At 39.5% G+C, this 27,880-nt stretch overlaps 1 protein-coding gene across 1 annotated transcript in view; it reads left to right on the top strand.

Annotated features, from left to right (window-relative positions):
* Window positions 1-27,880, top strand: part of LOC122551674 (protein mono-ADP-ribosyltransferase PARP14-like) — a 74,217-nt gene that overhangs the window by 22,982 nt on the left and 23,355 nt on the right. The window contains exons 4-12 of the mRNA XM_043693978.2: window positions 372-629; window positions 4,743-4,979; window positions 6,269-8,526; window positions 12,045-12,281; window positions 12,378-12,599; window positions 17,491-17,554; window positions 24,195-24,347; window positions 25,200-25,262; window positions 27,159-27,335. Of these exons, the coding sequence (XP_043549913.2) occupies window positions 372-629; window positions 4,743-4,979; window positions 6,269-8,526; window positions 12,045-12,281; window positions 12,378-12,599; window positions 17,491-17,554; window positions 24,195-24,347; window positions 25,200-25,262; window positions 27,159-27,335 (3,669 nt within the window). The remainder of the gene's footprint in view (window positions 1-371; window positions 630-4,742; window positions 4,980-6,268; window positions 8,527-12,044; window positions 12,282-12,377; window positions 12,600-17,490; window positions 17,555-24,194; window positions 24,348-25,199; window positions 25,263-27,158; window positions 27,336-27,880) is intronic.

The following is a 27,880-nucleotide window of genomic DNA, read 5'->3' as shown; positions in this document are numbered from 1 at the left end:
TAGCAACACTCAAAGTACTTAGCAGCATTCAGATCAAGAAGTCTTCCTCTGGCCACATTTTCTAATTCCACAACATCTTTCACTTAGGAATACAGAGGCAACCAGTACGTGTGAACACTAGCACCTTTAATTTTTGATCCAAGCCTGACTTGAAATTATATTACCATTCAAACACTGTCACGGTGTGAAAATCCTGAAACTAACTTACTCATATCACTGTGGGTGCATTTATTTTTGGCACTTGTTGGCTATTTGCACCTTTTAAATTGACAAGAAATTAGCAAAATGATGGTCAACTGAGGGTAAATCAGTAAAAGACTTGATATTGTTCATAATTGTTGTGCTTTCATGTTGTAATTCATCTTGTTAAGGTGCTCAGGCAGTGTTGAACCAAGAAGCTCATTCAGTGGAGAATGACCAATTAATGAGGAAACTTCATGAAGATAAGAATGAAGATCCTATACAATCATCAGCTGTAGTGCTACGAAATCTTCCGAAAAGTTCCACATGCGAAATGCTAAGTCTACTGATTGAAAATTTTACTGGATTAACTCAAGAAGCTGATCATTTCAGTGTGGAAATATTGAATGAAATGAATGTGGCAGTTGTGACATTCAAAACTAACATTGGTAAGAATTAATAATCAGCATTTTTTTGTTTAAGATGATGTGTTAGAGATCCAAGATCAACAAAACTAAAATAGACAAATTTTGATTTGAAGAGTTAGCAATACAACATGATCAGAAGTACTCACTTAGAGTCATGTTTGCATGCCTGATCATTACAAGTTGAACTGAAGCAACTTCAAGTGAAACATAAAGGAATCAATGTTAAAACTGAAAACCAAAGAATTGTATATGCTGGCAATCAGAAATAAAATCAGAAATTGCTAGAAAAGCTCAGCAGGTCTGGGAGCACCTGTGGAGAGAAAGCAGAGTTAAAGTTTCTGATCCAGTGAAGAAGGTGTACTGAAGAAGTGTCACTGGGCCCAAAACATTAACTCTGCTTTCTCTCCTCAGTTGCTGCCAGACTTGCTGAGCTTTTCTAGCAATGTCTCATGTTGGTCATGTTAAAATTGGAACTAGGTTCCATATAGACTTCCACAGCAGAGAAAAGAAAAATGCATTGTTACTGGTAAGTTGCAAAACAGAACATTAAATGTCTAAAATTCTACATTGGTAATTAAATAACTGTTAAGATACAACAAATTTAAAAATATGAAAGATAAACTGTAACATTCCACTGTACTTTCGTAACCTCTGTGGACCCTTTGGAACCTGGGCATGGCTGCCTAGAGTCAGTGCTAAAGGACCTTTGCTCATCTGGCTCCAAGCTCCGTGTTGGGGCCATTGCAAGCACCTGCTTGAATTTTTGAGGGAACACGGGATCCCTTTTTTTTGCTGGCTGCTGCTGCTTCACTGATCCCTTTGCATCAGTGCTTAGTGAGGCTGTTGTTCCTGGCTGGCGACAGAGCATTGGCCTTCCTCTTCCTGGCTGACTGATAGGGTTTGGCTGTGGTTTTATTCCCCTGTCTCCATCTGGGCTGCAGTGTTCCTATAACAGTTCATGGCTGGTGGGGCCAGATGGGGGATCCAGATGGAGTTTGCTGGCTCCCCTGCTTTATTTCACAATTCAGTGAGCTACAGTCTGCTGCAGGAGTGCTATGGTTCTGGTTTCTGCCTGGGAAGTGGAGCTGGTGAGCCCAGTTCTGGCCAAGGGTGGAAGTGGACAGCACATTGTCAGGGAGGATCTGCTGTGTATGAGCTGATCTCTGGGTTGGGGGTGCTGTCAGGTGATAGTGCAGCAAAGAAAGAGTCTGCAAGTCAAATACTGGCAACAGTCTCAAGCACTAAAGTGGGAGAGATCATGCAAAAATAACACAAATCGGGTAAAGTACTACAGTAAACAACAAGTTTTGAGAAGAATTGTAGCTCAGGTTGAGGTTCTGGATGTAAGTTTGCCCGCTGAGCTGGAAGGTTAGTTTTCAGATGTTTTGTCACCATACTAGGTAACATCATCAGTGAGCCTCCAGTGAAGAACTGGTGGTATGGTCCGATTTTTATTTATATGCTTTGGTTTCCTTGGGTTGGTGATATCATTTCCTGTTCTTTTTCTCAGGGGGTGGTAAATAGGATCCAATGCGTTTGTTGATAGAGTTCTGGCTAGAATGCTATGCTTCTAGGAATTCTTGTGTGTGTCTCTATTTGGCTTGTCCTAGGATGGATGTGTTGTCCCAGTTAAAGTAGTGTCCTTCCTCACCTGTATGTAAAGATACTAGTGAGAGTGGGTCATGACTTTTTGAGGCTAGCTGATGTTCATGTATCTTGGTGGCTAGTTTTCTGCCTGTTTGTCCAATATAGTGTTTGCTATAGTTCTTGCAAGGTATTTTGTAAATTACATTAGTTTTCTTTGTTGTCTGTATAGGGTCTTTCAAGTTCATTAGCTGCTGTTTTAGTGTGTTGGTAGTCCACAAACCCACCATGATGCCCAGAGGTCTGAGTAGTCTGGCAATCATTTCGGAGATGCCTTTGATGTAGGGGAGAGTGGCGAGGGTTCCTGGACGCGTTTTTTCTACTTGTTTGGGTTTGTTGCTGAGAAATCAGCGGATTGTGTTACTTGGGTAACTATTCTTTTTGAATACACTGTATAGGTGATTTTCCTCTGCTCTTCGTAGTTCCTGTGTGCTGCAGTGTGTGGTGACTCGTTGAAATAATGTTCTAATGCAGCTCCGTTTGTGGGTGTTGGGATGATTGTTTTTGTAATTCATTATTTAGTCCGCATGTGTTATTTTCCTGTAGACTCTTGTTTGAAGGTCCCCATTGGCTGTTCACTCTACTGTGACATCTAGGAATGGCATTTTGTTGTTGTGTTCCCCCCTTTAGTGAATTTTATGCCAGTAAGGGTATAATTGATGGTCTTGAAGGTTTCCTCTGATTTGTTTCGTTTAGTGCTGACAAATATGTCATTCACGTAGTGGACCCAGAGTTTGGGTTAGATGATCGGCAGAGCTGTTTGTTGGAGTCTTTGCATTACTGCCTCTGCTAAGAACCCTGATGTCGGAGATCCCATTGGTGTTCTGTTGTTTGTCTGTAGGTTTTGTTGTTGAAGGTGAAGTAAACAACATTAAAACGAGTCTGATGTTCAACAACATTTCAGCTCTGAACCACTTAAAGCAAAACAGTGCCAAGTGGGCAAAGTTAAATGTGGAGTCACTATATAAATAATGTTGCAAATGTACAAATCATCCCTTAAAGGGGAAGTTTGTTTTAGTGAGAGTGAGTCGTAGAGATATACAGCACAGCAAAAGACCCTTCAGTCCAACTTGTCCATGCCAACCAGATATCCTAACCTAATCTAGTCCCATTTGCCAGTACTTTGCCCATATCCCTCTAAACCCTTCCTGTTTATATACACATACAGATGCCTTTTCAATGTTGTAATTGTGCCAGCCTCCATCACTTCCTCTGGCACCTCTTTCCATGCACCCACCACCCTCTGTGTGAAAATGTTGCCCTTAGGTCCCTTTAAAATTTTACCCACTCTAAACTTATGCCCCCTAGTTCTGGACTTCCCCCACCCCAGGGAAAAATTCCTTGTCCATTTATCCTATCCAGTTGCTGGGGAAAGAGTGACCAAGCTGTAAGAAAAGTCATGCTGACAAAAGAACAAAGACAGCTTGTGCCAAACATCTCTTATTTCCCACTGAAAGATTTGGTGGAGGAAATGGACATGAGAAGCAATGTCCTGTCACAGTGGGGCAGAACTATCATTCTGAAGGCAGTGGAGCCAGGTAACGTATATGGTCAATAATATATGGTCAATATTAGCAGCCTTGCCTCAAAGATCTAAAGGTAATATTAAACAAAGTTCAGTAACTTCACAAGATTAGTAGTACAGCTTCAAATATCACATCCTCTGAATGGAACTACTAGTCTTACACGCTGCTCAATATACCATCCACCCTGTCACTCACCTACAAACAATCTCTATCAATCGTGACTCTGACCTCACAATAATGGACTTCACCTCACCCCCATACACTTTGAATTGCTGCAACCCTCACAATATGGTAGTTTGACAATGTTGCGATTTGTTGAGAAAAATCTGGCTTCAATTCAGTGACAGTTGAGTTAGGACAGTGGCTAGATTCCCAAATATTCCTTTGATCTTCAGTCTTTGATTCAGTGTGACAATGCTGAAAATGTGTTGCTGGAAAAGCGCAGCAGGTCAGGCAGCATCCAAGGAGCAGGAGAATCCCCCTTCAGTGTGACAATGTCAATATTGCAGGGTTGGGCTACAATTACAATGGCATGATTACATTACAGCATGGATATTCTGATTAAAGAATCAAATGTGTTATGTTGAGCATGTTTGTAAGCAGTAAAAACAAATTTTAGTGCCAAGTTGACAGAGAGCTAGAGATGTGAAGAAATATATGTGAAGAAATATCTCAAAAGATAGAATTAGGGGAAAATGGATACAATCACGTATAACTAGTGTAACAGAAAATACTATACTTTCTGCTACCATGACTTCTCTTTGATGTGCATGGAATTCACAAAAATTGGCATTTGCTTATAAAAATGCCCATCATCCTCTTTTCCTAAATTGCTTTCCTAATAATCAAAGGTGTTATGAGTATTAAGCAATCCTTTCAATTTGTACCTTCTATTTATTAAGAATCCTCAGATATATTTCCAGAAAATGTATCATGTCTTTTTTTTGTTTTAATTTACTTTTAGACACAAATGACTTCATTGAAAAGTGCTCCAGAAAAGTATTGAGTAACAGCCAACAGATTATGGCACAGCAGCTGGAGATAACAACAAGTGTGAGAGTGGAGAATCTACCTTCCAATGTCAGTGACCAATTCTTAAAACTGTACTTTGAAAATCCGAAAAATGGAAGCGGAGATGTGACTGCCATTGAAATGGCACCTGAGGACAATGTAGCAATTGTTTCTTTTGAAAGTTCTAATGGTAATATTTGCATATTGGAAAATGTAGACCATTTAAAGTAAAGAAGCTGATTTAATGGCCACAGGTGATGTTAACCCCTCTTTGGTCATTTCCAGGCACCCTGAATGACCAAAAGCATTGGTTGACATGAGGGTTTGTGGTTCACAGTTGGCCATTAAGCTCATCAAATCTGCACTGGCATTCAGTAAGATCATCATTGATCTGATAATCCTCAGCCCCACTTTTATGCCATTCCCCATAACCTCTAACTGATTAAAATGTTATCTCTCTTAACTTTGAATGTACTTAATGACCCAGCCCCTGCAGCTCTCTGAGGTAAAGAATTCTGCAGATTCATTACCCACTAACAGACTAAAGTCCTCCTCATCTCAGTTTTAAATGGGTGACCCTTTATTCTTGAATAATATCCTCTGATTCTAGACTCTCCCACATGGGGAAACAACCTTTCCGCATCTACCCTGCAAAGTTCTCTATGAATCTTGAATGTTTTAATAAGGTCGCTTTTCATTCTTGTAAACTTCATTGAGTACATGATCAATCTCCTCATAAAACAGTCTCTCCATACCCAGGATCACCCTAATGTACCTTCTCTGGTCTGTCTCCAAAGCCAGTGTAACTTTCCTTAGATAAGGGTCCCAAACTGTCCACAGGACCTTGCAGTGCAGATGTCCTACTATCAATTGATGACTAATACAGTGACTGGCAACATTTTATACCAGTGGTACCATTGGAAACAACACCCCCTTCCAAATGCCTATTTTCGAGTGATAGAAGAGGATATGAATTATCGTTCATTATTCATGGGATGTGAGTGCAGCTGTCTGGTCCTGCACTCATTGCCCTCTCTAGTTTTCTTTGTGAAGATGGTGGTGAGCTGTCTCCTTGAACAGCCACAGTTCATTTGATGTAGGTACACCCACAATGCCAGTGTGAAGGAAGTTCCAGGATTTCGACTAGTGACTCTGAAGGGACAGCATATTTCCAAGTCAGAATTGTGAGTGGCTTGGAGGGGATCTTGCAGGTTGTGGTATTTCCATGTACCTGCTACCCTTGTCCTTCTACATGGAAGTGGTCATGTGTCTTGAAAGTGTTGTCTAATGAACCTTAGTGAAAGTCTGCATCTTACTGCTACTATGGAGTGTTGATGAGGGAGGGTGTGAATTTTATGGATGTGGTGCTCACCTAGCAGGTTGCTTTGTCCTGGATGTTGTCAAGCTAATTGAGTTTAATTCTGCTCATTGTTCCAAGAAGATGTTTTGTGAACATAACTTTGTTTGTCTCATTTATAGTTCTGGATACCATCTTGGCTAAAACACACATTATTGAGGAAACTCCAGTCTATGTCTATCCCTACTTCAAGAGTTTGGGTTCAGCTTTATATGGCAACAAAGGACCAGTTGTGAAAATGCCTGATCCCTTCACCATCAAGATTAATCCCTACGTCTTACAGTTTCTTAAGAAAGACAGAAGGCGAATTGCAGAAATCAAAGACAAAATGTCAGTGCATCATTGTAACATTGACACAGACTTGTCAGATTCTATCAAGATATCTCCAACGTTTTCAGGACAAGAAAATTCATTCAAAAAACTTGTTAAGAAGTGGAATCAAGTGGCTTCAGATAATTTAACTGATATCCTGTCAAAATACAAAGCCGTTGAAAATAATGTGAGGCGACATATCTGGGAAACAATTCAGAGAGATCTTGACCAGTATTTGAACCAAGATATTGTTGTAATACCAGCTATTTCAAATGGACAAGTAATAGTCGCTGGAGAATCTGACAGTGTAGATACTTTTCAACAATTATTCCAATCAGTTGTGTGTAAAGCCATTGATGAATTGGAAAGAAAGAAACAGAGTTTGACTGAGAAAGTGAACTGTGATCCTGCTGAATATAATTTATTATTGAGCACTGGTCTTGAAAAGCGTATTTCCACAACATTCCCAAACATTAAAATGGAATGGAATGCATCTGCAGGTCATATTACGTTATATGGTTTGCCTAAAGATGTTTATGCTGCCAAAAGTGACATTTTAGAAGAACGTGTTCAAGTAAAAAGAAAACAAGTTGATATGAACCCTCACCTTATTGATTTTCTACAAAAATTAGATTCCACTGAAATGTCCTGCTGCTTGTTCATATCAAATGGAATCAATGCTGTGTATGACATTAAAGATAACAACATGCTACTGATAGGAAGTAAGGATTGTTTTTTACGTGCAGCAGAGGAACAGATCAGAAAACATTTGAATTTCAAATATATTGAGGTAGAAGATTCAGGAGTCATTAAAATGCATGAGTGGGCACAACTGAAAAGAAAATTGTGCATGAAGCTAAATTCTCCCATGATACAGGTTGAAATCAAGGATATGCCACTAGATGACCATGTGCAGGTCATTATCTTTGGCTATTCTGGGCCTGTCATGGATGTTTTTGAAATGCTTTCAGATTTTGTCAAGAAAAACACAATCATTCAAAAAGAAGTTTCCTTGAAATCTGCTGGAATCCTGCAGTTTTTGATGGATATTAAGAAACTTGATTTTCTCCACCCAGCAGCAAAGGACCTGAAAATTGAAGTTAATATTGTGAAAAATAGTTCAAGTGTTTTACTATCTGGTCCCCAAGTGTATGTCCTTAAAATAGAGAATGATCTTTTAAGTGAAGCTGCCAAGGTAATTAGTTCTGTCTTTGAAATTACTAAACCGGGAACAAAGAAGGTTTTCAAAGAAAAAGAAGATATGTATGTTTCTACAGTGATGCATAAATTTGGTTGCATTCTAAAGATGGTTGAGCCTGGAGTCTTTGGAGACAATGCTAAATTGGGCAAAGCTCACTATAAAGTGCAGTTACCTGGTGGGCCTTTAGTAATTGTTTATAAAGGAGACCTCTGCAAGACTGAAGTTGATGTGGTTGTCAATGCAGCAAATGAAGAACTGCAGCACATTGGAGGCCTTGCAGCAGCTCTACTAAAAGCAGCTGGCCCAATATTGCAAACTGATTCCAACCGGATTGTTCACAGTCAAGGATCCCTTGCACCTGGAGGTGCAGTTATTACTGGTGCTGGTAAACTACCATGTTCCAGAGTAATTCATGCAGTTGGTCCAAGATGGATGGCAACTGATGCAGACAAAGCTAAGAAAGACTTAAGGAAGGCCATAATTCAAAGTCTGCATCTTACAGAAAGCCACAATTTGAAGACTATAGCAATTCCTGCTATTAGTTCAGGAATATTTGGATTTCCATTGAATTTATGTGCAGAAGTCATTGTCAGATCAATAAGAGAGCACTATCTTAATTCACGGGGTGGCAGTTCAATAAAAGAAATCCATTTAGTAAATCTTGATGAACAAACAGTTCAAGCCGTTTCAGTTGCAGTTCAGAAAATCTTGGGTGAATTTGCACTTATTGGACCTACTCCCACACCTCCAAAAACGCCTTACAGTGGCAGCAAGATAAGCAACAGAAGCATGAATTGTGTGCATGAAGCCCAGACAAAGGAAGGTCTAAATGTTTTTATTCTCAAAGGCGGAATCCAAGATGTAGCTGTAAGTCTTCATTATAATTCATTTTGTTGAGATTGTTATGAAACATGGAACAGAACAGCACAGAAAGAGGCCCTTCAGACCACCATGATGGTGTTCTAAACTAATCCTACCTACTTGTCCATATCCAACTATTCTCTGGCTTTTCATGTGCCTGTCTAAATACCTCTTAAACCTGCCTATCATATCTGCTTCTACCACCTCTCCCAGCAGCACATTCCAAGCACCTGCTACCCTCTGTGTAAAAAAACTTCCCTCACACATCTCCTAATAACTGTCCCCCCTCACCTACTTTTGCCCCCTAATATTTGACAGGTCCATTTGATTATCCACCCAATCCATACCTCTGATAATTCTATCAGGTTGCCCCTCAGCCTCCAACCTCTAGTGAAAAATTTTTAAGTTTATCCAATCTCACCTTGTAGCTAATACATTGCAGTGCAGGCAGCATCCTTGTATATCTCTTCTGCATCCTCCCCAGAACCTCCATATTATCCCTATTATGTGGTGACCAGAAATACACACTAATACCCCAAATGTGGCCAAAGTAAAATTTTATACAGATGCAACATGACTTGCAAATTTTTATTTTCAGTGCCCTGACTGATGAAGGCAAGCATGTAGTATGCCTCCTTTGCCACCTTATCCTCTTGTGTTACCACTTTCAGGAAGCTATGGACTTGCATCCAAGATCTTCTCTGTGTACAGTTCTGGTCACCACACTACTAGAAGGATGTGGATATTTTGGAGAGGGTTTACCAGGATGTTGAGTGATTTGGGGGATTTTAGCGATGAATAAAGTTTGGATAAACTAGGTTTGTTTACACTGGAATGCAGGAGGTTGAAGGGTGACCTAATAGAAGTTTATAAGATTGTAAATGTCATGGATAGAGTGGCAAGTATGAGTTTTCGTATGAAAGGGCAAAATGTGTCAGTACAGGCTTGGAGGGCCAAAGGACTTGTTCCTGAGCTGTATTATTCTTTGTTATGTATATCAATGCAGGTCTTAACATTAACTGCATATTTTCTTTTGCAGTTGACCTCTCAAAATGCATCACATCACATTTGTCCTGAGTAAACTACATTTACCATTTCTATACCAACTTTTCAGCTGGTCTATATCCTGCTACATCCTTTGACAAGTTTCCTCACTATCTGCAACTCCACCAATTTTCATGTCATCTACAAGCTTACTAAACAGACCACCGACATTTTCATCTAAATCATTTATATATATATTACAAACAACAGAGGTCTCAACACTGAGCCTTGCAGAACAGCACTAGTCATAGACCTCCAGTTGGAAAAGCACTCCTCCACAACTACCCTCTGTCATCTATGGCCAAGCCAATTTGTGTTCAACTTGCCAACATATCATGAATTCTGTGCAATTTCATCTTCTAGACCAGCCTACCATGCAGGACTTTGACAAATGCTTTAGTAAATCCACGTGGACAACATCCACTACCTTACCGCTATCAATGTTTTGTCACTTCCTCAAAAACCAGAATCAAGTTTGTGAGATAAGATCTCTTTTGCAGAAAGCCATGTTGACTATCTCTAGTAAGTCCATTCTTTTCCAAATATGAGTAAATCCTGTTCCAAAGAATCTTCTTCAGTAATTTTCCTGTCACTGATATAAGGCTCAAGGGCTTATAATTTCCTGTACTATCTTTATTATCCTTCTTGAATAAAGGAACAACGTTGGCTATTCTCAAGTCTTCTGGGCCCTCACCTGTGGCTAATGAAGATACAAAGATCTCTGTCAAAGCCTCAGCAGTTTCCACCTTCAGGATCATCTGATTGATCCAAGATCTTCTCTGCGCAGAGTTCTGGTCACCACACTACCAGAAGGATGTGGATATTTTGGAGAGGGTTTACCAGGATGTTGAGTGATTTGGAGGATTTTAGCTATGAATAAAGTTTGGATAAACTGGGTTTGTTTTCACTGGAATGCAGGAGGTTGAAGGGTGACCTAATAGAAGTTTATAAGATTGTGAATGTCATGGATAGAGTGTTAAGTATGAGGTTTTTTTCCCCAAGGTGGAGAGGTCAATTACTAGGGGACACCGGTTCAAGGTGCGAGGGGGAAGCTTAAAAGAAATATGCAAGGCATGTTTTTCAAAGTGTGCCTGGATTATGTTATGGTCCCATCAGGCACTGGGGTCTTATATAGCTTCATTTTTTTCAAGACACCCAACACCACCACCTCCTTAATATCAACATGCCTTCAGTATCAACAAATCCCTCTGTAAACTTACCATCATCCGTGTCTTTCTTCCAAATGAATACCGATTTGAGGAACTCATTTAGGACCTCACTCACTTACTTTGTTTTCATACATAACTTCACTCCTTCGTTTTTAAGTGAACCTACCCTTTCCCGAGTTACCTTCTTGCTCCTAATATACATATAAAATGCTTTGGGACTTTGCTTAATCCTACTTGTCCTCCTAATTCCTTTTTGTAAATTATTTTCTGTTTTTTGACACTGGTAACGCAGTGAATATTGTCTACGTGGATTTACTAAAGCATTTGTCAAGGCTCTGCATGGTAGGCAGAAGATGAAATTGCACAGAACTCATGACAAGTTGGCAAAGGTCTTGTTTCCTAAACCTTACATACACTTCCGTTTTCTTATTAACTAAACTTACAACTTTTCTCATCATACAAGGCTTCCGACTCTTACCATCCTTATCTTACGTCCTTACATGAACATGTTTGTCCTCAACTCTGGTCGACTAGCTTTTAAAAGATTCCCACATGTCATGGACTTATCTTCAAACAGCTGCATCATTCCAATATTTTCAGTTCCTGCCTAATACTGATGTAATCAGCCTTCCTCCAATTTAGAGCTTTCAGCTGAGGACCAGTCTTATCCTTTTACATAACGACCTTAAAACCTACGGCATCATGAACTCTATTCCAAAAATACTCCCCCACTGAAAGCGTGATTACCTGGCCATGCTTATTCTCCTAACCAAGGTCAAATATGGCCCTAGTTGGGCTACCTACATATTGGTTTAAGAATCCTAGATACAACTAACAAATTATGCCCCATCTAAGCCCTTGGCACTAAGGAAGTCCCAGTGACTATTAGGGAAATTAAAATCACTCACTATTACAAACCTGTTGTTTTGACATCTGATTACATACCTGTTCTGCTAATTCCAACTGGCACTTGGAAGGTCTGTGGTATAATCCCATCGTGAAGATTGCACCATTGTTATTTCCTAAATCCTCGCTGGGTGAGTCCTCTCTTAATGCAGCTGTGACATTTTCCTTAATCAGTAATGCAATCCGCACATCCCTCTTACATTCCTCTGTATCATTTCTGGAACATCTAAACCCTGGAACATTGAGTTGCCAACCTTGGCCATCTCTCAACCAAGTTTCTGTCACAGATATAACATTATAATCCTATGTACGAGTTCAGGTTCTAAGCTAATTTGCTTTATCTGTTATGCTCATTCCAAATATCTTCTTTTACCATTATTCTAATCATTTGCTTTCTATTTCCAGACTGACGTCATTGTAAATGTAATTGGAATGGATTTTGATCTTAGCAGTGGTGCAGTTTCCCAAGCACTGTTAAAGAAAGCTGGTCCGAAACTCCAACAGTTACTGTTACATGAAAAGATGAGTAAAAAGCATGCTGTAGGAAAAATTATCGAAACAAAAGGATGTAATCTTAACTGTACTGAAGTCTTTCATGTTATTGCTCCTGGTTGGGATCAAGGGAAGGGAGATGCATGCAAGGTAATATATATTTTAATGACAGTTTCAATACAATAACATATGTTTATGAAGTATTACACTATTGAATAAAACACTTCATGTGAAATTACTTTGCAGTTGTTAAAAAATATAATCAAAGACTGTCTAAAGAATATAGAAGCATTACAGCTGTCTTCCATCGCATTCCCAGCAATTGGAACAGGAAAATTGTGTTTTCCAAAGGATTTTGTTGCAAGCTTGATGATTGAAATTGTTGTCAAGTTCAGTAGTAAGAGAAATATAAAACACCTTCAGAACGTTTATTTTGTGATACATCCTGATGATGATTCTACTTTACAGGTATGAATTTATTATAATGAACTTCATTTTCAAATCTCTTGTTTCAAATCTAGTGAAGCCAAATTTTGTAAAAATGGGTGACTAGTTTATACGTTGATTCGGATAACAAAATATATTGAAATGAAATATGAAGAAATAATCTTGTACCTTTTACTGAAACATTTTAGCTTAACCAGTTTGATTAGATAGTTGAATAGCTGTGCTTATATTTTTGTTTTAGTACAGTTACTGTACATGTGCTAACAGCATTGTTGTAAGTGGGGTTGCTGAATCTGTTCTTGAATACACTCTGTTTTGCTCAATGGGTCTCTCAATCCTCTCATTCCCTCTCAATCACAGCCTCTCCCAATCTTCACATTCCAGACCATTTGGGATCTCACTGAATCTTTTCACTCACTGGCTGTCCCTAATCCTCCCTCTCTCTCCCACTTGCTGCCTCTGCTAATCCCCACATTACTTTTTCTCCCTGAGTCTTCCAGCCTCTTTTACTCACTTCCATTAGCTGCCTCTCCTTTACACCTTGCTCCCCTCTGCTTGCCTTTTCTTCCAACCGTCTCTTTCACTGCCACTCACAGCTTCTCCTGACCCTGTGCTTCCTGCTTGTCAACTCACCCGAAGTCCCAAGGTCTTCCTACTGACCAACGCTCCTGAACCTTTGACTGCCTCACTATCCTGCTGAGCATTTCCTCTCCAAAGCACTTTGCTGATTTCTGCATATCATCTCACTCACAGCTTCTCTAACCACAGAAGGGCAGAAACTGTGTTTAAAATACAAGGGAGAAAGTGAGAACTGCAGATGCTGGAGATCAGAGTTGAAAAGTGTGGTGATGGAAATACACAGCAGGTCAGGCACTATCTGAGGAGCAGGAGTATCGACATTTCAGGCATAAGCCCTTCATCAGAGATGTCCTGGAGCTGAGATGACTGACCTCCAACAACTGTGACCAATTCCTGATAAAGGGCGAATGCTCAAAACATTGACTGTCCTGCTCCTCGGATGCTGCCTGACCTGCTGTGCTTTCCCAGCACCACACTTTTCAACTCAAGTTACATGGGAGCAACTGGTGAATCCTGCAAAAATTCCCAAATTTCCCTGGAAAAATTGACTCTCAGGGCTAACCAACTGAAGAAATGTTGCTTCCATAAGTTCAGTGGAAGGAAATGGTGAAGAGTTGGTTCTCCAATCATAGGCCGGTTGTCTTCCAGGCTTGCTGCCAATAGGGTTGTGAGGATACAGATCAACGTGATATCAAGAAATGTTTGAAGGCACTGGATACTGCAAAGGCTACAGGCCCTGACAATATTCAGGCAATATTACTGAAGATTTGTGCTCCAGAACTTCCTGTTTCCCAAGCCAACCTGTTCCAATGCAGTTACAACACTAACACTAAGCGACAGTGTGGAAAATTGCCCCAGTATGTCCTGTACATAAAAAGCAGGACAAATCCAACCTGGCTAATTACCATCCCATCAGTTTACTGTCAATCATCAGTAAAGTGATGGAAGGTGTCAGCAACAGTGCTATAAAGCAGCACCTGCTGAGCAATAACCTGATCAGTGATATCCAGTTTGGGTTCTGCCAGGGCCACTTAGTTCCTGACCTCATTACAACCTTTGTTCAAACATTGCCAAAAGAGCTGAATTCCAGACATGAGGTGAGCATGACAGTCCTTGACATTAAGACTGCTTTCGACCAAACATGGCATTAAGGAGCCTTAGCAAAATGAGAATCAATGGGGCAAACTCTTCAGTGGTTAGAGTGATAGCTGACACAAAGGAAAATGGCAATGATTGTTGGAGGTCAGTCATTTCATCTCCAGGACATCTCTGCAGGAATTCCTCTGGGTAGTGCCCCAGGCTCAACCATCTTCAGCTTCTTCATCAGTCACCTTCCCTCTATCATAAAGGTCAGAAGTCAGGATGATCGCCAATGATTGCACAATGTTCAGCACCATTCACGACTCCTCAGGCTCTGAAGTGGTCTGTGTCTAAATGCAACAAGATCTGGATAATATCCAGGCTTGGGCTGACAACTGGCAACTGATATTCGCTCCACGCAAATGCCAGACATCACCAATAAGAGGCAGTCTAACCACTGCCCCTTGACATTCAAGGTGTTATCATCACTGAATCCCCTACTATCAACATCCTGGGGATTACCATTGATCAGAAACTCACCTGGTTTTGCCACATAAACGCAGTGGCTACAAGAGCAGATCGGAGGCTAGGAATACTGTGGCAAGTAACTCACCTCCTGATTTCTCAAAGCATGTCCACCATCTACAAGGCACAAGTCAAGAGTGTGATGGAATACTCCACACTTGCCTGAATGAGTGCAATCCCAACACTCAAGACGCTTGACATCATCCAAGGCAAAGCAGCCTGCTTGATTGGCACTATATCCACAAGCATCCACTCCCTCCACCATCGACACTCAGTAACAGCTGTGTGTACTGTTTATAAGATGCACTGCAGAAATTCCTCAGACAGCATCTTCCAAACCCACGACCGCTTCCATCTAAAAGGACAAGGGCAGCAGATATATGGGAACACCACCACCTTCAATTTCACCTGTAAGCCACTCACCATCCTGACTTGGAAATATACTGCTGTTCCTTCACTGTTGCAAGATAAAAATCCTAGAATTCCCTCCCTAATGTGGGTCAACCCAGAGCAGGTGGACAGCAGCGATTCAAGAAGGCAGCTCACACCAACTTCTCAAGGGCAACTAGGGACAGGCAATAAACACTGCCCAGCAAGTGACGTCCACATCGCAGGAAATAATTAAAAATAAATAGGCTAGAGAGTTGGACAGAGAAATGGCAGATGGAATTGAACTGGGCAGATGTGAGGCGATGTGTTTTGGGAGATCAAATGCAGGAGGGAAGTACACAGTAAATGGCAGAACCATTAGGAGCATCAACATACAAAGCGATCTAGGTGTACAGATCCACAGATCCCTAAAAGTGGCAACACGAATGGATAAGGTGCTCAAAAATGCATCTAACATGCTTGCCTTAATAATTCGGGGCATAGAGCATAAAAATGATCAAGTTGTATTGCAGCTGTATAGAACTTTAGTTAAGCCATATTTAGAATATTGTGCATAGTCCTGGTTGCCACATTACCAGAAGGATGTGGAGAGGGTACAGAAATGGTTTACCAGGATGTTGTCTGGTTTGGAGCATCTGAGCTTTGAGCAGAGGCTTGGACACTCTTTGGACACTAAACAATAGCAACATTTAAGATGTATCTTGACAGATGTATGATTAGACAGGGAATAGAAGAGTACTGACGATGTAGAGGCAAAAGGTTTTTAGTTTAGAAAAGCATCATGTGTTGGTATAGTTTAAATAGCTTGAAGGACCTGTTGCTGTGCTATACTGTTCTTTTTTCGAAGTGAGTAAGTAAGCAGTGCTGTTGAGGAGTTTCAGAGAGAATGGAGAGGAGATAAGTTCAAAAGATAGGAGCAGAATTAGGCTATTTTCCCCAAGGAGCCTGAGCATACCCTGGCTGATATGCTCCTCATCTCTATTTTCCTGGCTTCTCTCCATATCCCTTCAACCCATTAACAGTTAAAAATCTGCCTAATTCCTCCTTAAATTTACTCACTGTCCCAGCATCCACTGCACTTTGGGATAGCTAATTCCACAGAATAACAACCCTTGGGAAAGGTAATTTCTCCTCAACTCCGTGAAGACACTGGCAGGAGTCTGATGACTTAGGTCCAGGATCTGGAAGGTTATGAGCAGTGGGAGGTTTGTGTGGAAGTCCAAGAGGTCAAAGGTTGGATCTGTCCATGTGCCCACCTCCATTTTGCTGTGGCTGGGAGGAGTAGCCACAGCTGGGAACAGCCTTTTTGAGGTCTGAGATTTGCGGAGATGAATGAGGCTGCAAGAGTACTGTAGCGAAGAATGCACGGAGGCTTGGAGAAAATGAGAATGGGCTTGGGGGAGACAGAGTCCACAGGGACTAGGAGGAACAACAAGACTGCACTAGGATTGTGAGAGATAGTGAGTCATCAAAAAGGATTGATGAGAGACAGGGAGACTACAAGGAATCTGGTGGGATATATAAGGAGACAGTAGGGGACTGAAAGGGTGTGAGGAAGCTTTGTGAGGACCACAAAGAGGAATAATGGAAGAGAAGGAGATCTCAAGGGGATTTGGAGAGAGAAGGCTTCAGAGCAGATAACAGCTAGGCTACAAAGGAGGATAAGAGAGAAAGAGGCTTCAGGGAAGAGTGAAGAATTTCAAGCCTGTTAACAAAGACCAAGGCAAAGGCATTGGTTAAAGTCATTCAATTGCCATTGGATGTAGGCGTAGTGCCAGGGACCTGGAGGGTCACCTAATGTTGTGCCAAAATACAAGAAGAGGGGAAGAGGGATAAACCAGGAAACTAGAGGCCAAACAGGTTAACATTTGGAATGGGCATGTTCTTGGAAAGCATTACTATGGCTAAAACAAATAAAGTTATCTCCAGGGGAGAAGGCAATTGTTGAGCACTCCAATCCTGGACTAAATCAAAGACAAGAAAGCAGTGAATCTACACCACACATCTTCCTGAACCCATCCCCAATGAATTTTGATTTCCTTTTTGTAATTTCTCCCGAATGAATTGGGTGGGTTTCCATTTTTTTGTTTCTTATTTTCAGCACCCACAATATTTTACTTTGGTTGGTGATTACTTTTATGTTGTAATTCAACTTTTTCTTATATTTCATTGAAAATGTTTGTGTCATTACTCATTATTAGCTTTCATTTTATTCAACATTTTTGATTTTGTTCATGTAAAAATCATGCTGCAAATGCAAAGCAGTTCATTTTCTTAGAGTACTTGTTGTGAAAGGTATCTGTATTGTTTGCAATATTAACAATATTTTTAAACTTAGGCAATGTCCCACGAATTCAAAAGAACTTTTAACCCCCAGCAGAAAATGACGCAGAAACCCTCAGGTTGGTGATTATTCAAGTCACATTCTAATTGAATTGATTTATTCTAGCAAGCACACTAAGTTTGAAAGAAACATTTCTTACCACAACTAATTCCCTTCTATCATTCAGCGATTGTTAGATCCAGGTACAGTTTAATAATAAAAAAGAGTATACTGTAGATTGTATTTTCCTTCTGTTAGTTTCTAAAGATGGATTAAATAAATATTTCGCTTTTTTTTAAAAAATACAAGCAAAATATTTTTGTGCTTCCTTTTATGTAGTTGCACTGTCAAACACATTTCATTTTTACTGATTTTTTTTTAACTGTAATTAAATAAGTTAATGTCAAGTCACTACTTAGGTCCTGGAAATTGTATAATATATAATGAAATATTGAATGAAAGCTGACTGTAAATTTACAGATTTTCAGCACATGTAGTGTTTTCTTATATTTGTTTTTATGTATGTTGTTCTCCTTTTCCCCAGTCCAGTATTCATCTCCACATTCCAATTAAACGAATTCTAAAGTTGAATACTTATATCATAACACCAAATTTATATTCAACCATCAAAAAGTATTAAGTTATATTTTTATAGGAATGTCTGTGAGCCCTGGAAATCTATGGGCATTTGACTGCAATTTTGGCAAATGATGTGCCAAACACATACAACTTTTTTAAGTAGTTTGCTATAGTCAAGGTTTTCGCAGTTCATCTGCAAAACCTTAAGATTTGTGTTTCATTAGGTGCACTGAATTTGCCATTTAGGTTAAGCTCTTACTGATTAGGATTCTTGAGGTGCAATGGTAGTGTCGCTACCCCGAACCAAGAGGCCTGAGTTCAAGTCCCACCTGCTCAAGAAGTGTGTAATAACATCTCTGAACAGGTTGATTAGGAAAATGAGTTAAATTTAAAAAAAACTTAGTGATTTGTATTCTCTTGTGGTGCAGTGGTAGTATCCCTACTCCTAAGACCCAGTTTCAAGACCCATCTGCTCTAAAGCTGTGTAATAACATCTCTGAATGGGTTGATGAGTAAAATAAGTTAAATTAAAAAAAACTGCTTCTGATTTGTTTTCTGTACGATTTGGCAAGTGCTTGGGAGTCTGTCATGTCACTTCTCAATTTGATTATTTTCAACAATTTCTATTTACTAATAATATTACACAAAACATTATACCCACTTCGAACTTTTTCATAGTTTTTCTTAAGCATTTTTCACCAGAAATGTTTACAGAGTTGCAATTCACCAACAAAGAATACTGCAGGGTGTGCACACCCTCACATAATCTCAATACTGTACTGTAATCTTACTAAACAATTCAATGAAGGACACACAAATTTCAGAAAACGTCTTTACCTTATGTACATATTTACCCAATCATCTTATTAGGTTTTAATTTTCAGTATGAAAAGTAAAGTCTAACAAACCTTTCCAGGACTTGAATATGTCTAATTTAGAAATTGCATCCCAAATATCTCACAGCCCAGCCCATTTCTCACAGCTGAGGCTTACACAATTGGTCGAAAATTCCCTCAAGTCACAGTGTGTCCAATTTATATTATAATGATATCGTTGGATCTCTTCAAGAACTGTAAAGTTACAAAGTGATTTATGTGTCAGATACAGTGGCTCAGTGGTTAGCATTGCTGCCTCACGCTGACAGGAACTCAGATTAGATTCTAACCTCGGCTGGCTGACTGTGTGGAGTTTGCACATTCTTCCCATGTCTCTGTGGATTTCCTCCAGGTGCTCCAGTTTCCTCCCACAATCCAAAGACGTGCCATTAGGTGAATTGGTCATGCTAAATTACCCATCGTGTTAGGTGCATTAGTCAGGGGTAAAAGCAGGGTAGGGGAATGGGTCTGGGTGGGTTAGTCTTCGGAGGGCCGGTGTGGACTTGTTGGGGATCTGTAGGGGATCTAATCGAATCTAAGTTGCCCATAGTGTTCAAGGATGTGTAGGTTAGGTGCATTAGTCAGGGAAAATTAGGGGAATGGGTCTGGGTTGGTTACTCTTTGGAGCGTCAGCATGGATTTGTTGGGCCGAATGGCCTGTTTTCACACTAAATGGGATTTTATGATATGTTTTTCGCATAATCATCAAAAGGGGCAATCATATTACTTCATTCATTTAATTCAATATTGTCACTTCGAAATGAGCAAAATGAAAGCAGACTTTACAAACCACCATGAGGAGAAGGAGTGGGGACCAGGAAAACCGAACAAGGAGAGATGGTGAACTAGATAAAACTACATGAGGAGGGAGAGTGAATATTCTAAGAGTGACATCATAGGAAATTTGAGAATCGATTGATTTTCAAGCAGCTGCTGCTGGGGGCTGTATTTTAGCTCCAGTAATTTTGGAAGCTAAATTTTTAAACTTACGTGGGGAAAGTATAAATTTAGAGGCTTGAGAGAGATAGAGAAACCTGACTTGTAAGATCAAAGAGGTCCTGCATTGTACTCCTCTATAGTTTGCTTGAGTAACATTAAAGTGCATTAAATGAAGTCGAAGTACCTAAATTTAAAGTAGGTAAAATAATTTGCAAGTATGAGGTTAAGGCAAGACAGAGCAGTTCAGATATGTAGTATGCCTCTCCAGTGGCTTATGGGGAGTAGTGGACACTTCTCGTGAGCTGAACAGTCACTGATTGCACAAAAGTGAGCTCTAGGTTTCATACCCTGAGTAGCAGCTAAACTCACTGAAGTGCATCCACAAGGTGGAAAAATATGTTAATAGCATGTTCAAAAGGGTGGTCATACCTCAAGTCAAAAGCAAGCAGGCAAGTAGAAAATGGGTGCTTGCCAGGTGTCCAAGAGAAGGCAGGCAGACAGTGCAGGAGTCTGCAGACTCACGAGCTAGATTTTCTGTCTGGAGAATGGTGAGGATGATGTATCCTTGAAGGAGTGCTAAGCTTCTGGCAGCACAGTTCACCCAGCTGTACAGGAGTGGAGGAAAAAGAATGGGAAAGCAGTATGAATAGAGAGTCATTTATTCAGGCGAACAGATTGGAGTTTCTGTGGCCAACAATGTGACTTCAGGATGGTATGCTATTTCACTGGTGTTAGAGTCAAGGATATCATAAAGCAGCTGCAGGATATTCCTCTTGGGGAGGTGAACAACCAAAGATTCATAGACCACATTAGTTCCAGAAAGAAGGTAGGAGGAGAATGCAATTGGAATTTAGAGGGCTAAGTAGAAAATTGGCAAGCAGGACATCTAAAGCAGTAATTTCTGGATTACACCCAGTTCCACATGCAAGTGTACATAGAAAAATGAAGACAAACCAGATGAATTTTCTAGATGGCTTGAAAAATGGTGCAGGAAGGAGAGTTTTAGTTTCCTAGGTCACTATGGGGAAATAGCACCTGTACAAACTAGGCAAGCTGCATCTAAATAAGGCTGGAACTGACTTCCTTGCAGGATGTTTTCCTAGTGCTATCAGGGAGGATTTAAACTAACTCAAGATAAAAGAAGCAATGGTGTTACTTTTGGTTAAAGGGAGTAGTACTGGGGAACAAGGATGTTTCAGAGGATTCGAGGATAAAATCAATTTGGCTTAAGCTAAGAAATAGAAAGGGTATTATTAAGTTGATTGGTGAAATCTATAGACCATCAACTGGTGAGAACCATGTGGAGGAACAAATCTGCTAAGGAATTATGAAGAGGTGTAAACATCATAGTTTAGTTGTAATGGAGGACTTGAATAATCTGTATATCAGCTAAGACATTGGTGGCATAAAAGTTGTGAGGGGCAGGCTTTCCTAGACTTTAGTTGAAACTTTATTGCTGGAACAGCACAGCAGGTCAGGCAGCATCCAGGGAACAGGAGATTCGATGTTTCGGGCACAGGCCCTTCTTCAGGAAATTCCTGAAGAAGGGCCTGTGCCCGAAACGTCGAATCTCCTGTTCCCTGGATGCTGCCTGACCTGCTGTGCTGTTCCAGCAATAAAGTTTCAACTTTGATCTCCAGCATCTGCAGACCTCACTTTTTCCTAGACTTTATTCAGGAGAATTTCTGATGGTAATACGTGTCCAATCCAACAAAAATAATAATGGACTGCTAGATCTGATTCTTGGGAATGAGGTGGGTAAAGTAGATCAAGTGAAGGGACCTTTAGGAGATGGGGTCAGTGTATTATCATGTTTAGCATGATAGTGGGCAGTGCAGAGTCAAAAAATAAAAACTGGTGGATAGATGACTTCAATGGAACAAGAATGAAGCTGGGCTGGATAAACTAAGAATAGCTGAATAATGGGCTATCTGAAGAAGAAATGGTTTGAGTACAGTCAAGGTATATTACTTCAAAAGTGATTGGTAAGATAAACAAATCAAATCTCCCTGGATGATGAAAGGGATCAAAATTAAGTTAAAGAAGGTGTCAGGTATTAAAACATTTAGGAACTAAGCTGAATACAGAAAGCTCAGAAAGGAGGTGATAAAGCAAATAAGAGAAATGAAGAGGTATTAAGAAAAGACTTGAAGCTAACACAAAGGGAAATCCCAAAGTTTTCTATAAGCACATCAGTAGTAAAATCAGAACCTACATGGAGGCAGTTGGCATGGGTTGTCATGTGAATACTTTGAACCTGTCTTTATCTTTGAGGCAGGTGCTGTCCAGTCAATTGTGATAAGGGAGATAACTCAGTAGAAGAGATTAAGATTGATGGTGAGGAACCATTGATTAAGCTGTCAGTATTTAAAGTTGAAGGGACACTGGGACTAGATGAGATGCATCCAGGGACATTGATGTTGAACATTTACAATGTTGAAGGAAGTGACAGTGGGAGCTGTGTAGATACTGGCAATAATCTTGCCATCTTTACTTGATTTGGAGGCATGCTAAAGATCCAGGGTAGGGGAGTACAGAACTAGAGGGCACAGGTTTAAGGTGAGAGAGGAAAGATGTAAAAGGGACCTAAGGGGCAACTTTTCCACGCAGAGAGTAGTGTGTATGTGGAATGAACTGCCAGAGGAAGTGGTGCAGGTAGATAAAATTACAACATTTAAAAGGCATCTGGATGGGAATATGAATAGGAAGAGAGTAGGGATATGCTGTAAATGGGACTAGATTAATTTAGGATATCTGGTTGGCGTGGACAAGTTGGATCAAAGGGTCTGTTTCCATGCTCTACATCTCTTTGACTCTATGACTTGACGCTTCCAAACAATTGCATTATTGTTTAACACGGCTTGTAAAAATAAGCCTAGCAATTACCAAACAGGTTTTAAGAAAATGACTTTGGTTGGGAAAAACCCTTTAGAAATGATTGTTAGGGATAGAATTAATATTCATTAGTTCAGAATGAAAAGCGTATCTAAATGATTTGCTGGAAATTCTAAAAAGTTTTTCTTGGAGGAGGCTAAGGCTGTTGATGTGTGCGCTTGATTTTCCAAAGGATATTTGGTGCAGTCCCATAAAACAGAGTTGTGAGGTAACTTATAGGTTATGGAATAAAAGGGACAGTAGCAACATGGATACAAAATTGACAAAGGGATTGAAAACAGAGAGCACTGACTAATGGATATTCTTTGATCTGAAAGAAGTTCTTAGTGGATTTCCTCAGGGGTCAGTATTGGTATCCTAGCTTTTCCTGATTTTGCTTTGAAGGGGACAGTTTCAAAGTTTGCAGATGATGCAGAACTTGTCAGAATTGTAAACTGTGAGGAGGAGAGTGTAGCATTTCAGAAAGAAACTGACAGGTTAGTGATAAAGGAAATTCAATGTGGAAAGTTGTGAGTTAATACACTATGGTGCAAAGAAGTTGGAGATACGATATGAAACAAAGGGTACTATTCTAAAGGTTGTGCCAGAGCAGAGAGACCTGGGTGTATATCTATTTTAAGTTAATAAAGATGGCAGTGAGACCTACTAATAAAGCATTCAGCATTCTGGGCTTCAGTATTTGGGGCAACGAGTTTTGGAGGAAAAAGGTCATGATAATGTTATACAGCTCATTAGACCTCAACAGGAATATTGTACAGAGTTCTGGACTCCACACTTTAGGAAGGATGTGATTGCATCAGTGAGCGTACGGAAGAATGAAAAACTTCAGTTATGAAGAAAGGTTGTAAAAGTTGGGAGTATTTTCCTTAGAAAGGAGAAGGCTGAGGAGAAAATTGACACAAAATCATGAGGTGTCCAGACATAAATGATAGAGTGAAGACTGTAAAAGAATCAAGAACTAATTGTTTTGCAAAAGAAGCAAATGTGAGGAGAGAAATAACTTTCTCACATAGTCCGTTGTGAGGGTCTGGAATGCATTGCCTTGAAGTGTCCCATTCAATAGGGTATTGGAGGGTTATTTAAATAGAAACATTTTGCAGGGTTACAGAAAAAGGCAAGAGTTTGCTCATAAATTAAATTGTTCAAAGGGCTAGAATGGACTTGATGGGCCGATTGGTAGCCTCCTGCATTTTAATAATGCTGTGATAACATGTCTGAGCATTGACATTTATGATTATTAGATTAGTCATTGACTCTTAATATCTTCCATCTCTGAGTCTGTGTTTATTGTTACATATTTTACATGTAATTAGTCCATATATTAATACAAACTCATGCATGCAGTTTCTTTTAGCAGATAACTCTCTCATTAAATAGAAGGAATAATATGTCATTAACATTGGTGCTTTTATTGATTGTCACACTTCACAGAGAATGTGTTTGGAACAGTTTCCTCACATGCATCAAATCATGTTGAAGTTCAAATAGGACCGATTTCAATGGAAGTTGTAACAGGAGACATAACGTGTGAGAAAACTGATGTCATTGTCAACTCAACAAACAGTAACTTCACTCTGAGAGCAGGTATAATGTACAGTGTTCAAAAGTTTTTTAAAGTTGCAAAATATAATTATTCATCTTTAACTCCTGTCCAGATTTTGCGCATGAAAATACAACACAGCTGAGAATGACTTGAACTTTATTATAATAGTAATGGTAGGGAATTTAGCACTCATTATTGTCATAGGAGTCTCGTGGCCACATCGCACAAATTCAGGTTTTGCTGCGGGAGAAAGTTGCTTCTCCAGAAGATGGACTCTTACAGTTCTCCCTGACCAACTTGACAATAAATTTGGTGTGTTGGCATGAGGTAGGGATACTAATCCATTCATTGAATATGAAAGAAAGGTAAAAAAAAGCTCATGCATTCAAAAGTAAGTGAGATTTTAATGGCCTAATAAATGATGATTAGTACTGAATAACCTATCTATCCCAAGAATATAGTCTTACAAGTGTGAGGTTGCACAAATTCAGAAAAAACATTATTAGCAATAATGTTTTTAAATGCTAATATTTTTGACTATTTTGTCACGATGAATCCACCAATATTTTGAATCCACATTGCATTTTCTGCAGATGGAAATCAGGTTAAACCTCCACCAGTAGTCTCTCCCTAATCAGAAACCAGCCCTATGGTCCTCGGGGACTCTGGTGACTTTACCTTTATTCTCGTTTTATTCTTTGTGGTTGAGCTCTGTGTTTCTCACTTAAGACGCCACTCTGATTGAAGAGCTTTGCTATTTCTTGCCTTATTCACAGATGCCACAAATTTGAGTGGATATGATTATTCCATGGTTGACTTAGTGATCATTTATAACATAAGAGATTATTTTATGCTGCTATAAATTAATTCCTTCATTTAAACTTAAATTTCAGGTGTTTCCAAGGCGATACTAGATGCTGCGGGTCAAACTGTAGAAGATGAATGCAAAGTCCTTGGTATAGTTACTGTAGAGATATATTTTGTTGCCTTATAACTTACGCTAAATAATGCAATTTACACTTGCAATTATTCCTGGTTAACAAATTTCTGTACTAAAACATAGATTTTAAACAAAATCATCAAGCACTACAATAAGACAGAATCAGGAGAACTATTGAGCAGTGTGGCATGCAAAGAAATTTTGGATGTATGTGTAATGCCAGATTTCTTAAAAGATGCTGAGAGTAGTTTGAATCAAATTCCTTTCAACTGTACTCCTTGCAAAACTCCTAGACCTTATTCAACAATATCACTAAGCTGTGATTCTCAGAATGCTTCTAAGCTGTTGATCTCAATAACATTACCCCTTCTACTTCATAATCTGCTTGGTGGTCATTCCTAAAGCATACCAGTGATACCAGTTTCCAAGATTTTTCCTCATGTGCCTAGGCCTTTGGACCCCTTCCACATTTTCTCTGGACCCCTGTTCACATGTTCTCTAAATACCTGAAATTTCCTCTATTTTCCTTGAATATTACCAAGGTGGATTTTTACAAGCAGCAGCAAATTAAATAATCACACCAGGGCTGCCATTCAATTAAGGACAATGGCCCATTTCTCAGCTTTTCTGGTCAAATCAAAGGTCAGCTGCTCAATAGCTTATTTGCACTATTCATAGAGAAGGCCACTATTGGATCTGTAAGCAGAATTCTAGAAGAAGAATTTCTTCTAGAGTGTCTGTACCAGGCTGGTAGGCTCAAGCGATTGGAATGGTGAAACTGCCATCTTGTGCTATTACTGCTGGGGAAGATCCTTACATAGACTAAGACAGGATCATTAAGGAAGAACCCTACTTCAATCTCTTGGGAATTCTCTGTGAGGCTGCTTTGATATACCTGGTGGTTTCTCTACTCACAGCATCTCATACATATCACAGCAAAATGTCTGCAATGGAGAAGAGAGCATTGTGACTGCTAATTGGTCCACTTAATGAACTGTTGTTTCCCTCCTCCAGTTAGTGGGTAGCTGTAATGCTACTGTACCTGATTCTCAAAATACTTGATAGCATTGGGAAGAAATTTAGGTTCCTGCCAATGCTTTCTGAATCCATTTTAAGAGTATTTCTGCCTCCCAGTCCATCCATTTGTCACTTATCTGAGAGCAGAGTACCAAAGTTAAAGTTTGTAATTTTTTAAGTTCCGTAAATCACCAAATCTATTCTTACACTTTCTTTGATGTTCCAAACTATTTAAAAGTAATAACATTTCCATTTGGACCATGACTTTTTTTTTAAACATTACTGGTACAATATTTGAGTTTATGGAGTTTCCACAACTGTCACATGATCACTGTCATCTAACCTAAGTACACCAGGTTGCAGTGCATAAATGCAAGAATGCATTGCAAACTGTGTGCCCCAGAATTCAAATTAAGGCTGCTCCCTTCCTGAACCTGATGAACGCTCATTGTAGTTGTATATTTTCTTGATGAATTAAATCTGCCGTTGTCACCCGCTTCAGGTCCCAAGCATTTGTGCTTGCAGTGGCACGAAAACAAAAAACTAGGCCCACTCTGTCCTTGATTCAACTCGGGGCCTCACATCCTGCTACATCTTCATTTTACATGTTTTACATTTTACAATTAACATTTCATCCAACCATTTGCTTTTTGTTTTGATTTTGTAATCCCCTAATCTCTGCTACGTTCCCAGCTAATTGGCCAATACCTGTCTGTGTCCTGGACTAAATATGAACAGTGCAACAGAAAATAATAAATGTACCATAAAAAACAGTTAAAATTTTATGTATAGTAAACATGCAATATTAATTTCAGAACTGTTACTTTCTCCATTGTTTCCATATTAAAATGAAATTTCCAAAAAATTGTTGAGGTAATTCTCTATTTACTTCAAGGCATCCAGCCAAATAATGGAATAATAACAACAAATGCAGGAAACTTAGCGTGTAAAAAGATAATTCACATGGTTGGACAAACAGACCCAAATCAAATACGAGCTTTTATTGGTACAATTCTTCGGAAGTGTGAAGATGAGAAATTTTCCTCAGTTGCTTTCCCTGCACTCGGAACAGGTTTGAATTTTATTCATTCATTTATTTGTTGACTTTCTGTTTTATTTTGAAGAGCAAAGAAGAACAAAGAAATCCAAAAAAATAGTTATTACCCCAATTAAGGTTGGCAGAACTGGCATGCGCAAGTTGTATATTTAATTTGATTAAATGTTATGACTCAGTATATGAGATGAAAGACATGAGTTTGTTAAGGAAATAATTTTACAACAGACTTTAGTATAGTGGATACAAATAACATCCCAAAAATAATTGATAATCAGGAAATGGAAGAGAGCGAATTCAATAAAATCACAAACACCAAGGAAATGGTACTGAACGAATTGTTGGGGCTGTGTGTTGACCAGTTTTTTTAAATTTAAAAAGAAAAAGAGAGGTCAGAGTGAGCATTGGCCCCTTAGGAAATGAATCTGGTGTGAGATCATTATGGAAAACAGTGAAATGGCAGAGAAGTTCAGGGTGGCATGGTGGCTCAGTGGTTAACACTGCTGCCTCATAGTGTCAGGGACCCGAGTTCGATTCCAGCCTCAGGTGACTGTCTGTCTGTG

This window comes from Chiloscyllium plagiosum, unplaced genomic scaffold, assembly GCF_037043375.1.
Source record: "Chiloscyllium plagiosum isolate Xiang-an unplaced genomic scaffold, Cpla_swu_hap1 HiC_scaffold_7, whole genome shotgun sequence".
NCBI lineage: Eukaryota > Metazoa > Chordata > Chondrichthyes > Orectolobiformes > Hemiscylliidae > Chiloscyllium > Chiloscyllium plagiosum.
The sequence above is the reverse complement of the archived record's forward strand: the minus strand, read 5'-3'. Positions and strand labels throughout refer to the sequence as shown.